Source organism: Trachurus japonicus, chromosome 9 (genome assembly GCF_045865225.1).
Source record: "Trachurus japonicus isolate A0001 chromosome 9, Traja_1.0".
Taxonomy (NCBI): domain Eukaryota; kingdom Metazoa; phylum Chordata; class Actinopteri; order Carangiformes; family Carangidae; genus Trachurus; species Trachurus japonicus.
The window spans coordinates 38013048-38026871 of record NC_140915.1 but is presented as its reverse complement, the minus strand read 5'-3'; the positions used below and the strand labels follow the sequence as shown (position 1 = coordinate 38026871).

The 13824-nt window shown below is 44.2% G+C and overlaps 1 protein-coding gene across 1 annotated transcript; it reads left to right on the top strand.

Moving 5' to 3' along the window:
- Nucleotides 1-4910: 4910 nt before the first annotated feature.
- On the top strand, nt 4911-10727 carry neff1 (neuronal intermediate filament family member 1). Its single transcript, XM_085787765.1, has 4 exons — nt 4911-5862; nt 7687-8004; nt 8479-8603; nt 9556-10727. The coding sequence occupies exons 1-4, from the start codon at nt 5119-5121 to the stop codon at nt 9932-9934; spliced, it is 1566 nt and encodes a 521-aa protein (XP_085643891.1). The 5' UTR covers nt 4911-5118; the 3' UTR covers nt 9935-10727.
- Nucleotides 10728-13824: the final 3097 nt, after the last annotated feature.

Here is a 13824-nt window from a genome sequence, read left to right as displayed (position 1 = left end):
CATACATATGTGTATATGCGAGCAGATGGAGGAGATGGTCTGCGTGTGGGAAAGAGGGGGCTCTCGGGGGACCGGAGTGAAGAGTGCACATCAGAGGAGATCAGTGCATCCAAGATAGAACAAAAGCGAGCGAGTGGAGTGGCCTCTACGTGGCACATAGATAGTAAAGCTTCTCACAGAAACCCTCGCTCCACGCCTGGGAGTAACACCTGGCATATCAAAGCACCAAAGAGAAAGTAGTTTCAAAGCTGCAGGGCTGCAGGAGAGCGGCTGGTGCTGCGGCCTCCACGAAGATCTGGAATTTCTACTTATGGCATGCCATTGTATGTGTAATGAAACATTACCACTGCATGAATAGACACTAAAATATATATTACATGTGGTTAAATAACTACACAATGATGCCACCAGTAATCACTCGTTTCCTTTACTGCAGTGTTTTGAATGCAGTGAATGTGTAGCAGCCCTGTGGAACGGTCTTTACTGTATTTACGAGTCTATTAGATGAAACCACAGCGAGCAGTGTGGCTGTGCTGAGCTGCAGCTGCAGCAGCAGTGGTTGGAAATGCAGAGGGAGAAAAAGTTAGAGTAGACGGCTGATGAGGGGAGTCACCTGGGGGGTGGAGGGAGGGGGGAGTGTAAATAAATAATATTCTCTGGCTCCCTCAGCACTAACATGGTGACATGGTTTTAGAGTACAACATGTAGACTATGGGGGAGGCTGGCTGGATGTCCTCCACCTCATACTGCCAGGTCCAAACAGACGACAACTCTGAACTCACAGCCACATTTATAACCTCTGTCATTGTTTATAAAGGGGTTTCCATTATTCTGGAGGACTGCAGTGTTTCCCTTAAGGACAGGCTGTCCTTTTATAAACAAGGATGCTCATGCAGCCTGTAGCCTGCAGGACTGTAGAGATAAACTGCCATATACTATGATAGATTATTGCCATTTTCAGAGCAAAAAACTAAGAAAATACTAAGATATGTATCAGTCAACATTTCAGGACAGCTTAGTTTTCAATATACACATTTCAGTGTTTGTGAACCAACCTTTTTGTCTCTATACATTGGGTGGTTTATTTGTTAAACCACAGGACTTAATTTAACGATAATTTTGACACTCATCCTGAATTTCAGCAGCTAGAAGTAATGATAATAACTCTGCTAAGTTGGTGAGAAATGATCTGCAATGTTAATGTTAGTATAATTCCTGCTGTTTATTTTTCATTTTATTTTATTTATTGGATTAGGACAATGCACATTAATCAACACATCAGAGAAAAGCATCAATATAAATATGCCGGAGTTAGCACAGTTGCTAAATTTCATCCATTGTCCTAAGGCAAATGATAAATAGATAAAACATGTAGAAATCTTACACAAAAAATAAGTAAGTCCCAAGCTCCACAACAAGGTTTAAAGTCCATAGAAAAGACGAACACTTGGGTGTTGAAAACTCACAAAGCTCTTCAGTCTGATTTTCCTGCTGCTATGTCCTCACATTACTGCTGAGTCCTTTAAAGGGTCACTTGAATAAATCGTGTTAGTAAATGACTTAACACATAGTATTTATCAGCTGTGCACAGGGTCATCAGAGGAGATCAAAACAGTGTGTGAACATCCAAGGCCCTCACTGTACCATGATTATCTGCCACCGAGGCCCACACACTGTGATCTGTGTGTTACCCTAAACAAACATTCTGTTGTTACCAATCTCTGTGCAGCTATTCACCACCATGTAAATATGCTGCTACATACTAACAGCTCATCTCTGATATCAAGTTGGGGACATTTAGTTTTGCGAGTGATGCAGCTGACTGCACGAAACCAACTCCTGCTGATGATCGCTCAGTTGTTCTGTCTTGTTTCTGATCAGCTGCACTGACAGTGACTCTAAAGCCCTTTTTCATGGCAGACATTTTGATAGGTCATATATAGCATCAAAAAGCACAGGTATGGCTACATCGTTCCAGTAACTGTTCCAGCGAGCCATGCCAGTGAGGTGTGTGTTTGTGTTTTCTCTTCCTTTCAATGCTCAACAAAAATATATTTCACAGAGGACATTTTCCCATTAACCTTTCACTTGTTCCACCATTTGCCTTTGCCACTAAGCCTTCTTCCCTCCCTGTCTCTGGTGGAAGAACAGCGCCCTCTACCTGTGTCTTTCTTGTAAAGCACCACCGCTGCATGTTTCCCCTCTTTAATCCAACTAGTGGCTCTGTCTCCATGCAGAAGGCAAAGTAAGGGAGAGCTCAAGGCTGCCAACTGTGGTCCTGTTTGTTTACTCTCATTATACTGCTGTGTCAGAATGAATGTTGTAGTTGTTTATCAGAGTGAAAACATTACACACAGAAATGAAAAGCTGATTTATGATATGGATTTGACATGAACCCCAGTTGTTTTGTATTACTGATGGGATGTTGGACTGACTGACTGGAACAGCATTTGATTACTGGCTCTGGCTGGGCTGCTACAGTATGTATGATGCTTTCATCGAATGAAGGCGCTCTCTGTGCTGGTCCTGGGTAGTACTGGGCCGTGGTACATGTAGGTAACTCTACACAGGGACCAGGAGGCTGAGGAAGACATAATGATAGAAATCAGACATTTCTGGCCACCTGTCATTTCCTGCTGAGTCACAGTCAACCTCTCTCCTCAATGGGCCCTTTTGTTCCCACTGACAGTAGAAATGGCCGGGTGGCCTCGGCAGAGCACTACAATAAGTCCCTCATTACCTTGCTCAAGTTACCTGCCAGACTTATTATAGGAGCGCGGATACGCTCAGTGATGTTTTATCATTGCTTATGATTGAAGGTCTCACCAGACGCTGATGTCTGCAGCCTTACACCCTGACTACAGAGTAGTTGTGTGACCTTGGGGACTGATCTAAACTTCAGCTTTGCATTCATGATCCCTGCACCACGTTAAATCCACTGTTATGTTCAATAAGCTGTGATCCAACATGAAAGTGTCACTGTAATAACAACCAGACTGAGGTTTGTGTTTACATGTGATGTGCTCAGCATCAGTTCATGTCTGCTGGACATGTGAAGTATCACTGATGGTTTAGCGCCCCCTGCTGGTTAACATGTGTAAATAAACAGGTATCTATCTATCTATCTATCTATCTATCTATCTATCTATCTATCTATCTATCTATCTATCTATCTATCTATCTATCTATCTATCTATCTATCTATCTATCTATCTATCACAATAAATCTAAGGGGTTTTGACACAAGTCATGAATATTATTTCTCCAAGACCGGCTTAACTGATCAAAACATTATTGAAATATATTAACATCCAAGTAGTGTAATGCTAAAATCACAGACTGTATCACAACTTTGTATAAATGAAGCATGTGGTGCCACAGATTCATGTAAAGGAACATGATGCTTTAGTACAAACTTCAACAAAATTCAAATGAAATGCAGAAATCACCTCATCTATCTATCTATCTATCTATCTATCTATCTATCTATCTATCTATCTATCTATCTATCTATCTATCTATCTATCTATCTATCTATCTATCTATCTATCTATCTATCTATCTATCTATCTAGAATACCAAACCTAAATTATTGATTAATCATTGACAAAAGTTTAGAGACTGGATCACTTTAAGAAGAAACAAGCTGACTTGCACCAGAGAAAAAGCAAACTCACTGTGTCTCACTGGAAGGAAGATTTAAAGTTATTTTTGTTTAAGAGCTGTAATTGATCTAGTTTATATGTCAGAGATTTGTTTGCTTATTAACTGGTCTGGAGAAAACTAACTGCATTCAGATTGTAATCACACATAGTCCAAACTGATTTACTGTAAGATTACTTGGCATTGGGCGTGATGCACATTTCCACTGTTTGGGCTGTGGTCCAGACACATTGTGTACCGGAGGCGCCTTGTGTGGTGTGAGGTTGTGGAGGTGGAGGTGGAGGTGGGGGGGGGGGGGGGCTGCAGTCCTGTGGGTGTGAGCTCTCTCCTTCACAGGGGCGTGGTCCCTCTCCTGCCTGGATCAGGACCAAGGCCAGCGACAGGCAGCTCTGCGCAGCATTTGAACGTCGCACAGACCAGACACGATTGTGTTATTCACCGAGCTGACACCCGAGGCTGCAGGAGAACACACACCCTCACTTAGAGGAACAACTTATTATGTACATGTAGAAGTTCAATCAGACACATCTTCAGATAACTATTTCCAAGCTGCATTGCATACAGTACATACATCTGATGGAAGTTTGATTTATAGCATATGGAGTTTTGCCAAGAGGCTCGTAAACTCAACATGATCCATCCCATGTGTTTATGATGACGGCCAGTAGGAGGTCACACTTACAACATCCCACAGCATCAGTGGTGTTTCCACGGTCCAGGGCTGTGATCAGACTGAGACAGTGCGTGAGAGCAACAATCAGGCCGCTGTAATGAGTCTCATCCTGTATTCCGATATTGCGGAGGTCGGGGAGGATGAGGGCGGCTGGATGTGGACTGCAGCACCAAAACACACTCTAGCGCAGCTCCACACATCGATCCCATTTGCTATTCTGCTGGGACAGCAAAGAAAAACTGCAATGACAGTGGACAGTATGGACTGAGGTAACATGAGACAGTCCAGTGGGATAACAGATGTGCTGGGAAAAATGACATATATGATTTCATAATGGTGTGGGTTTTATTGTGCGTCCTTCAGCATGAACACAAAAACACATCGTGCGTCAGTAACTTAATGAAAAGTGAAGTTTATTAAGTTTTCAGTTCAAATTGCTACAATACAGTCCCCATACAAAACGTGATGTTGATGTAGAGTTGTGTTGTTGTGTTGATGCTGGGCTCCACAGCAGAGGAGAGGGGCTGCATGAGTGAGTCCGTGTCTCCCCAGAGGGCGGAGGCTTTCTGCAAAAGCTGCAGGTTTCCCCTCATCTTCTGTTGTCTCTGCGTCAAATGATGCGTCGGCGCCTTCACTATAAAAGCAGCTGTCCTGGCCAGACTTCACTCGCATCTCACTTCTCTCTCTCACGCACACTCACCCTCACACACTCCTGAACTCCACACACACTCTGTCTCTCTCCGTACAGAGCACTGGGGCCCGGACACCGAAGTGAAGGAAACATGAGTTACTCCAGCGACATCTACAGCAGCAGCTCCTATCGGAAGATCTTCGGAGATGCCCCCCGGTCCGGACGCGTCGGTCTGGGCAGCGGCAGCAGCCCGTCCCGCCTGCACCCTGCGGGGTACCGCAGCAGCCACCGCACCTACGGCCCCCCCTCCGTCATGTCCTCCAGCACCTACCGCAGGACGGCGGCGCCGGGCCGCGTCTTCTCCTCCATGCAGGACTCCGTGGACCTGACCCAGTCCACCGCGGTGACCAACGAGCTGAAGATCATCCGCACCAACGAGAAGGAGCAGCTGCAGGGCCTCAACGACCGCTTCGTGTCCTTCATTGAGAAGGTCCACAACCTGGAGCAGCAGAACAAAGTCCTGGAGGCGGAGGTGACTCTGCTGCGTCAGCGCCACAGCGAGCCGTCCCGCCTGCACGAGCTCTACGAGCAGGAGATCCGCGAGCTGCGGGCGCGCGTGGAGGAGCTGACGCACGAGAAGAGCCAGATGCACCTGGACTGCGTGCAGATGAACGACACGCTGGAGCGCGTGAGGGAGAAGCTGGACGAGGAGAGCAGGCTGCGCGAGGAGGCGGAGAACACCCTGAAGGGTTACCGGAAGGACGTGGACGACGCCACCCTGGCGCGGCTCGAGCTGGAGAAGAAAGTGGAGTCGCTGCTGGACGAGATCGCCTTCCTCAGGAAAGTTCATGAGGAGGAGCTGCAGGAGCTGCAGACGTCCCTGCAGGCCAGTCAGGTACACAACCCGCTACACAACCCGCTACACAACCCACTACACAACCCGCTACACACCCCACTACACAACCCACTCAGGTACAGTAGCTACACGTCCCACTGGTGATGGTGATGTCTACAGGTGGAGGGGGAGTTGGTCCTCTCTGTGCTGCTGAGTGTTGTGGGCTGGTCACAGTCTCAGAATAAAACTTCATGATGGAGTGTTTTCAGACTAACAGTCATATTACTGCAAATATAATATAACCACTACATTAAATCAGTCACAGGTTACTTCATTGGCTTAATATAAGTCAAATGTATCTGTATGTGTATCATTATGGGATGGTGTTTCAGCTTCACTGAGCTGCAGCAGCAGCAGTGTTGGTGAACAAGTCTGAACCGGTCCTGAGCTGTGTTTCTGTTTGTCCGACGAGCTCCGTCCTCCTCAAACTCACCACTGCGCACTGGATAATTGATGGCACTGCAGTTCCGTTTCAGCACCGAGCGCTGTCCCTCCCCCCCCTCCCCCTCTGAAAATGTGGGGTCTCCTGCGCCCCTGCAGCGTCCCGCCGCCGCGCGCCCACTCACCACTCACTCACAGCTGCCGCGTGCCAAACTTCAACATGGACTTTTCTTTTCTTTTTTTTTGTCAGCTATTAGCCTCCATGTTCAGGCTAAAAAAAAACAAAAACAGCGTGTGTCCGTTTCGGTGGGGGCTCATGATGAAGTGTGTGGGTGTCGCGTCAGAAGGGGGGCGTGGGGGGGTGGGGGGCCTCTTCAAAATAAAACACACTTAAAACGTTACAAGGTCATTGTAAACGCAGGGTAAAAAGCTACTGTAGCTCCGCCATTAGCCGGCCAACTCCGTGGGTGTGATGCTGGCGTGTTAATGTGTAATGGAAGAGGTGAGGAGGGGGTGCAGACTCAGAGGTGGGGAGGGGGAGGGAGGGCGTCAGAAAAATGCGGAGAAATAGCGCATAAGCCAAGGGTGTGGTCGTCCTCAGAGGAGCGGGAGGGGGTCAGACCCCGCATACACCTAACATGGAGCTAACTGGTGTAGCAGCAGCAGGCTACAACAGTGGAAGTTTAACCTAAAAAGTTTTAGTTTGCCATCAGAAACACTGACAATGATGCTCCTGGAGTTCCCATGACTTTATAGAGTTGTTACTAATGTAGCATCACCATGTTGCAGATGCAGATATTCCCCTTGCAGCAGAGGGGGGGGGGGGTTCATTGCAACTTTAAACAGCACAGATCAATTCACCATTATCTGAGGTATTAAGGAAGTCATGCATTTGAGTGACAGTTGCTGGGCAGATCCCTCCAGGGTCTCTCCTCTGCCCCGTGGGGATTTTTTTTGCTCTGTAAGCTATTGACAGCACAGCTTTCTCCCTCCGACAGAGAGCAGAGTCAGCAGTCGATTAATCAGTCCTGCAGCAGTGAGTCCAGTCCACCTCGCAGGACTGCAACTCAGCTCATCAACACATGGCTCATCTTTTACATACTGATGTCTCCTGAGGTATCACAGTGACAGACAGATACAGTGTGTATTGAACACAGCTGCTGACAGAAAGCTGTTAAATGTCCAGGACAAGCAGAACAGAGGAGCAATGGCGCCTCAGTTTCCTTTTGGAACTAATAGTTCTTTATATTCTGACCAATTATGAGCAAATGACTTTGGCCGTCTTCACATTACACAAACTTTAATTAAAACCTTTTGGGAAATGAAACTGAACGATAAATAGCTGTATCTTCTCAGGCTAAAAGTTAAATAAGTATAGGGTAGAATGTATACAGTATAATTCCTGTCTATATAACCGTCCCTCTTCACTTGTCCTCTGTCCAGGTGTCAGTGGAGATGGACATGAGTAAACCGGACCTGGCTGCTGCCCTGAAGGACATCCGGGCTCAGTACGAGAACCTGTCTGCCAGGAACCAGGTCCAGGCAGAGGACTGGTACCGCTCCAAGTTTGCTAGCGTGACCGAGGCGGCTGCCCGCAACCAGGACGCCGTTAAGCACTCCAAGGAGGAGCTGAGTGAGTACCGCAGGCAGGTGCAGGCCCGCACCCTGGAGATCGAGGCCCTCAGGGGCCACAACGAGGCTCTGGAGAGGCAGATTGCTGAGATGGACGATCGCCATAACAACGAACTTGGAGAAATGCAGGTATGCAAATAATATGGAATACTATGTTGTTTTTTGTTGGGGTTTTTTATATAATCACTGTGTTTGAAACAACACTTGAAGGCAGGAACTGATCAAAACAGCATTAAAAATGAATAAACGACAACAGATAAACCAATAACAGATCAGTTAATTACACAAACCAAACATGTCTCACGAGGCTGAGAGACGAGGCCGGGGATATCACACTCATCAGCTGAACTCTCAGGCTCTATCTCAGGGTCGACACTGATGAAGGATGCAGCCTGGGATCTTTAATTATAGGATATCTTTAATGAATCACTTTCATATTAAAAATTAATGCATCCCTCCTTCAGTGTCACTGCACAATTATTAAAATCTTTTTTTAGATGTTTATCAGCACATTTTCAATCCATCCCTATTCATGACTGTTCAGCAACAAGATAATTATATTTCATACTGTAATGTGATCTGTGTGTGTGTGTGTGTGTGTAGGACACCATCCAGCAGCTGGAGGGTGCTCTGCGCAGCACCAAGGGAGAGATGTCCCGTCACCTGCGCGAGTACCAGGACCTGCTGAATGTAAAGATGGCTCTGGACATTGAGATCGCTGCCTACAGGTTAGAGCCACACTACAAACAACACCACAGACAGTCATGTGCTCAGTGTTAGTTTGTAATAAAAGGTCTTATTTGACTTATTTTAAACATTTTCATGAAGAATAACAAAAATAAGTTCATGAATAATACTGAAAAAATAGTGTTTATTTTGATGTAGGTCTTAAAGCATGCATTACAATGAGTTCCACTTCAACTCCAGTATGTATTTAAAGGTCCAGTGTGAAAAATGAGGGGAAAACAGTGACATCTAGGATTATTATTACTATTATTCATCTGTTGGTGTTTATTTATGAACGTGAAACTCTTGAATCGGGCTCTCTGGTTGGCTGGATTTTCTATTCCGTACAAACATGGCAGCGCAAGATGGCGACACATATAGCTATTAGCAAGGATCTTGGCGGCAAGATCCTTGCTATATGTATATATAAAAGAAGAATTATAAGGCTATTAAAATCGAACAGATTTTATTTTATAGCGATTTTACAAATATATTCATTGGTAGTATATTCAGATTTTGCCAATAAACCTTGACAAACATTACACACTGGACCTTTAAGGCATTTTTTTTTAAATTAAACCATCATTTGCAGTGTTCTAGTTTTCAAGACAGATAGTTTGATCCTGTCCACCTATCTTAGCCCCTACATTTACTGTGAAGCAAAGAAAAAAAACAAAAACAAACTTGGATCCATTTGGAAACGTAGAATACATTAACATGCAATGATCTGTATAATCTGCTTTCTTTTCTATTCCTCACTGTCACATGAAACCTAACAATAATCTAATCTGGATGTTCAGGCAAATATACCAAAACAGGCAGCAGAGGTGCTGCCACTGATACACCAGTGACATCAGATCCCCCAGCAGAGACACACAGAGATAAAAATAGAAACAAAACCAGACTAGAAGGTCTTCATCTCTGTCCCCTCTCTCTGTCTGTCTGTCTGAGCAGGAAGCTGCTGGAGGGTGAGGAGTGCCGTCTGAGCTCTGTGGGCGGGGCCATGGTCCAGTCGGGCTACCCCGGCTTCTCCTACATGTCGGCGCGAACCTACTCCCTGGGAGCCTACAGGAAGTCCAGCGCCAGGCCCGAGGAGGAGGAAGAGGAGGCGGAGGAGGAGGAGGAGAAGGAGGAGGGAGAGGAGGGAGAGGAGGAGGGTGAGGAGGGAGAAGAGGGAGAGGAGGGAGATGAGGCGGAGGAGGGAGAGGAGGGAGATGACCAGGACGAGGGCGAGGAGGAAGAGGAGGAGGAGGAGGAAGAGGAGAAGCCAAAGGGGAAAGAGGAGAAGGAGAAGGAGAAGAAGAGCCCCACCGGCAAGAACAGCAAGAGCTAAACTGCTGGTGTCATCCTCATCATCATCATCATCATCATCAATAACACATTCCACCTGTCACTCATATGGGTCTGGTCACATCATTTCACACACACACACACACACACACACACACACACACACACACACACACACACACACACACACACACACACACACACACACGTCTGCACACTCCAGATGCCTCACACCTTCTGTGTTTTCTGTCTCTGGTTTGCTCTGTAACTCAGCAGTGATTAGTTCAAACTGGATTAGACCGGGGAGGAGCTTCAGGAGGGAATAGATGTCTTACTACGGCGGAGGGGTTTCAAACCATCATCAACATCATCAACATCAACGTTTTACATCACATCGGTGCAGGGAGGCGCGTGGGAAGCTGTTAGCACGACGCCACCAAGTCTCATCAACGATTTTTTTTTCCTCCTCACACAAGCAACAACAGTTAATGTGCCATCACTGATCAGTAGTCACAGTAAAGAGCAATCAATAATAATACCTTGAAAGTAACAATTAACGTCAGCACACAGACTTTAAGATAAACGCACAGATCTTGGAGCATGTGAAAAACAGCCAGTCCAACTTTTACGGTGCTATTTGATTCTTACATTTAAAAGTTGGGGAGTACTGTACTGTAAGTAAAGGTTTTTATGGCAGAACACAGCTCCACCAGCTCAAAAACCTTGAATGTTCGGGACGCTCGACAGAACAAAGAGCTTCTATTTGAACTGTAAGTCAGACCCCATGTTTCACATACAGCAGCAGGCGGGTGCTTTTCACTCCCCCACCCCCTTCTCTTTCTCTCTTCTCTTCTCTTTCTTCGACTCTCTCTTCCATCACTCTCCACTTAGTTCTACATCTCACCCCACCACGACAAAAAGAAATGTACCACAGGACCATTTCGAGCCCTCTCCCATTCTGTTTCGTTCCCCTGCAGCGTCACAGCACGGCAATAACGGCAAACTCGGCTCAGAAAAAAACTGTATATATACAAATGTGTTGGTGGGAGGGTGGGTGGTATTTTCAGTGGCTGGGAAAAGGAGGAGTGCTGCAGCTCCTCCACGAGGAAGTGCATCCGTGGGAATGAAAAGTATAGAGTTTAAATTGCTGCTATATATAAATATATATATATTTTGGGAATATGAATTATCCCCCTTTGATTGATTCATTTGTCAAGAAATGTCTCGCCTGTCAGAGTTGAATATTTATGATTAAATCCACTCCCTCACTCTCTATCTATCCCTTCCTTCTCAGAGAAAAGCAACCCTTCTTTCTTTCTCCTCCTCCACAGACATGGTGGTGCTTCTTTTTTTTACTTTAGCTGGGAACTGGGAAAACGCGGTGGAGGTGAGCGTGGCTGTCGGTGTCAGTGCAGCTGACGGTGACACCGACAGCCCTCAGCTCAAGACTGCAAGTGGCAGGTGTGGCACATGCTGCTGGGGTCGTGGTTATACGGTAGAGACGCATACAAGGGCTATTTTCACCATAACTCTTTCTATCACTTTGCCCTGAACTGTCTGCATCACGGTCGTTCATCATTTCACCCTTTTTTGCTTTTTTCCCTCTTGACAAATGAATCGACCAACAGGCATGAATGCATGGCCTGACTCTTGGAGCTTGAATATCTAAAGGATGGGATAGATTTTTGCTTGTTGTGTGTTCAGTTAAAAAAAAACAAAAAAAACAAAAACAAAAAAAACTTGCCTTAACCATGACTTAAAGTTAAAATAAAACATGTTCACCTGCATCTCACTTGTTTCTGGGGAGGCTGAGGAGTGCTGACACTTTCCAGAGCGTTCTGCTATACAACTGTGACTGTACGTGCTGCTATCTCATGCAGTGATATTCCTCTCAAAGCCAAATAAAAACATTTATTAACCAAATTCACTACATCTCTGTGTCTTCAATATTATATTATATTATATTATATTATATTGTATTTTTCTATTCTGATAAAGGGGCACATTATGTCATCAGAAAAATATATGGTAACACTTTATTTGACGCCTATCTCTATAACGCATTATAACCATACTTATAATGAGTTATAATGTAGTTATAGCACTGTATAAATATAGTTATAAACACTCATAAATGATCATAATTCTTTATAACAATAATTATAACACTATAAAACATTTTATCATGACTTATAAGGTCAGGTATTATAATTGTTAGTTACTCACTGACAATGCCCACATCAATAATGCATTATATATATAGTTATAATGTGTTAGAATTGGCTTATAAACGTGCATAATTGGCTTATGAACGTATATAACTATCATTATAAACACCAAAATTATCATAAGGCTTTATAACAATAAGCATAACACATCATAGAGCATTTTATAATGGCTTATAAGGTCAAGTATTATAATAGAGTTGTAATACTGTATGATGTGTTACGCTTATTGTTATAAAGCCTTATGATAATTTGTGTTTATATTAATAGTTATACATGTTTATAAGCCAATTATAACACATTATAACTATATTTATAATGCATTTTTGATGTGGGCATTGTCAGCGAGTTACTAACAGTTATAACGTATTATAATACCTGACCTTATTATTATTATTGTTGTAAAGCATTATGATCATTTATGAGTGTTTATAACTATAGTTATACAGTGTTATAACTGCATTACAACTCATTATAAATATGGTTATAATGTGTAATAGAGATAGGTGTCAAATAAAGTGTTACCAAATACACAAAATCTCTAAAAGGATGTTAATAAGTAAAAATGAATGTATTTAATTATTATTTTTTTAAAGCATGAGGCTAAGTGATGTGATAATGATGCTCCATAGTTTGGTGCTATAATAGAGATTATGATCATGATTTAACTGAATATAATATTGTAAAATTGTATTGTAGACTGCTTAGCTGGTGTAAAGTGTGTAAAGTGTAGTAATGTAGATTTTGCATATAAGATGAACTTTGAAGGTTAAAAATATGTAGGAATTATACAATTTGATGGTTTTTACAGAAAAAGCTGACACGATGAGTCCTGAGGAAAAACCTTCACGTTTATACATGTTCATACCTGACACCACCAACTGCCTAAGGCACTCATTCATATGCAAGTCATAAGCATCTGGAGTCTATCCCAGCATGCCTTTGGGTGAAAGGGTCGTCATTACCGTGGGCAGGTTCAACTTCATATCCTGGAGATTTTAATCTCCCAGTTCAGCTTTTTTCAATATTAACATCTCATCCTTTTACTATTCAACTTCCATCCCACACACTTCACCTGACACTACAACTGCTGACAGCTGCATTTCCTCTGTCACTGCTCACACCTCATCTTCAGTCCTTAACCTTCAAATGACTCAGCAGCTGCTTCCAGTGATCATGTTTTGTCTGTTAGCTGCTCTGTTGATTTCAGTGAGGCCAATTTCCTTCACCGACGTTTCAGTTGTTTTCTGTTGTTTACGCTTCAGGTGACAAATGAATGTCTTTCAACTGTTCACACTTCACTTTTATGTGCAAACTCTTCTAAGCAAACACACATTGTTGTGAGGAGCGAGTGACATCACTGATGCACCTTGATGCGCCATGATAGATGATGGTCCAAATGCACCGGCCCATCCTAGTCGGTTGGATACATGTTCTCTTCTCCCACTGTGTAAGAGCATCAGCTGACACATCAACCTGTTCCCAGCCTGCTGCCACTGCAGGGAGCTGGACTGCAGGTGCTGCTTGGAACGGGATCTGATGTGGGTGGATCAGCGGGCCTGGCTGAGACATTACAGCACAGATAAAGCAGATCTGGAACAGTTGAAGGTGCATGCCTTGCTCAAAGGCACCTTGATAGCATTTGTTCTGTGAAGATACGTATGTCTAGGTATTTACTTTCATTCCCACAAAACTAATAGAAACAGTG

Coding starts and splice junctions, on each gene's coding strand:
- neff1 (XM_085787765.1), top strand. CDS start 5,119: ATGAGTTACTCCAGCGACATCTACAGCAGCAGCTCCTATCGGAAGATC. Junction 5,863..7,686: donor CGTCCCTGCAGGCCAGTCAG/GTACACAACCCG, acceptor TCCTCTGTCCAG/GTGTCAGTGGAGATGGACAT. Junction 8,005..8,478: donor ACGAACTTGGAGAAATGCAG/GTATGCAAATAA, acceptor GTGTGTGTGTAG/GACACCATCCAGCAGCTGGA.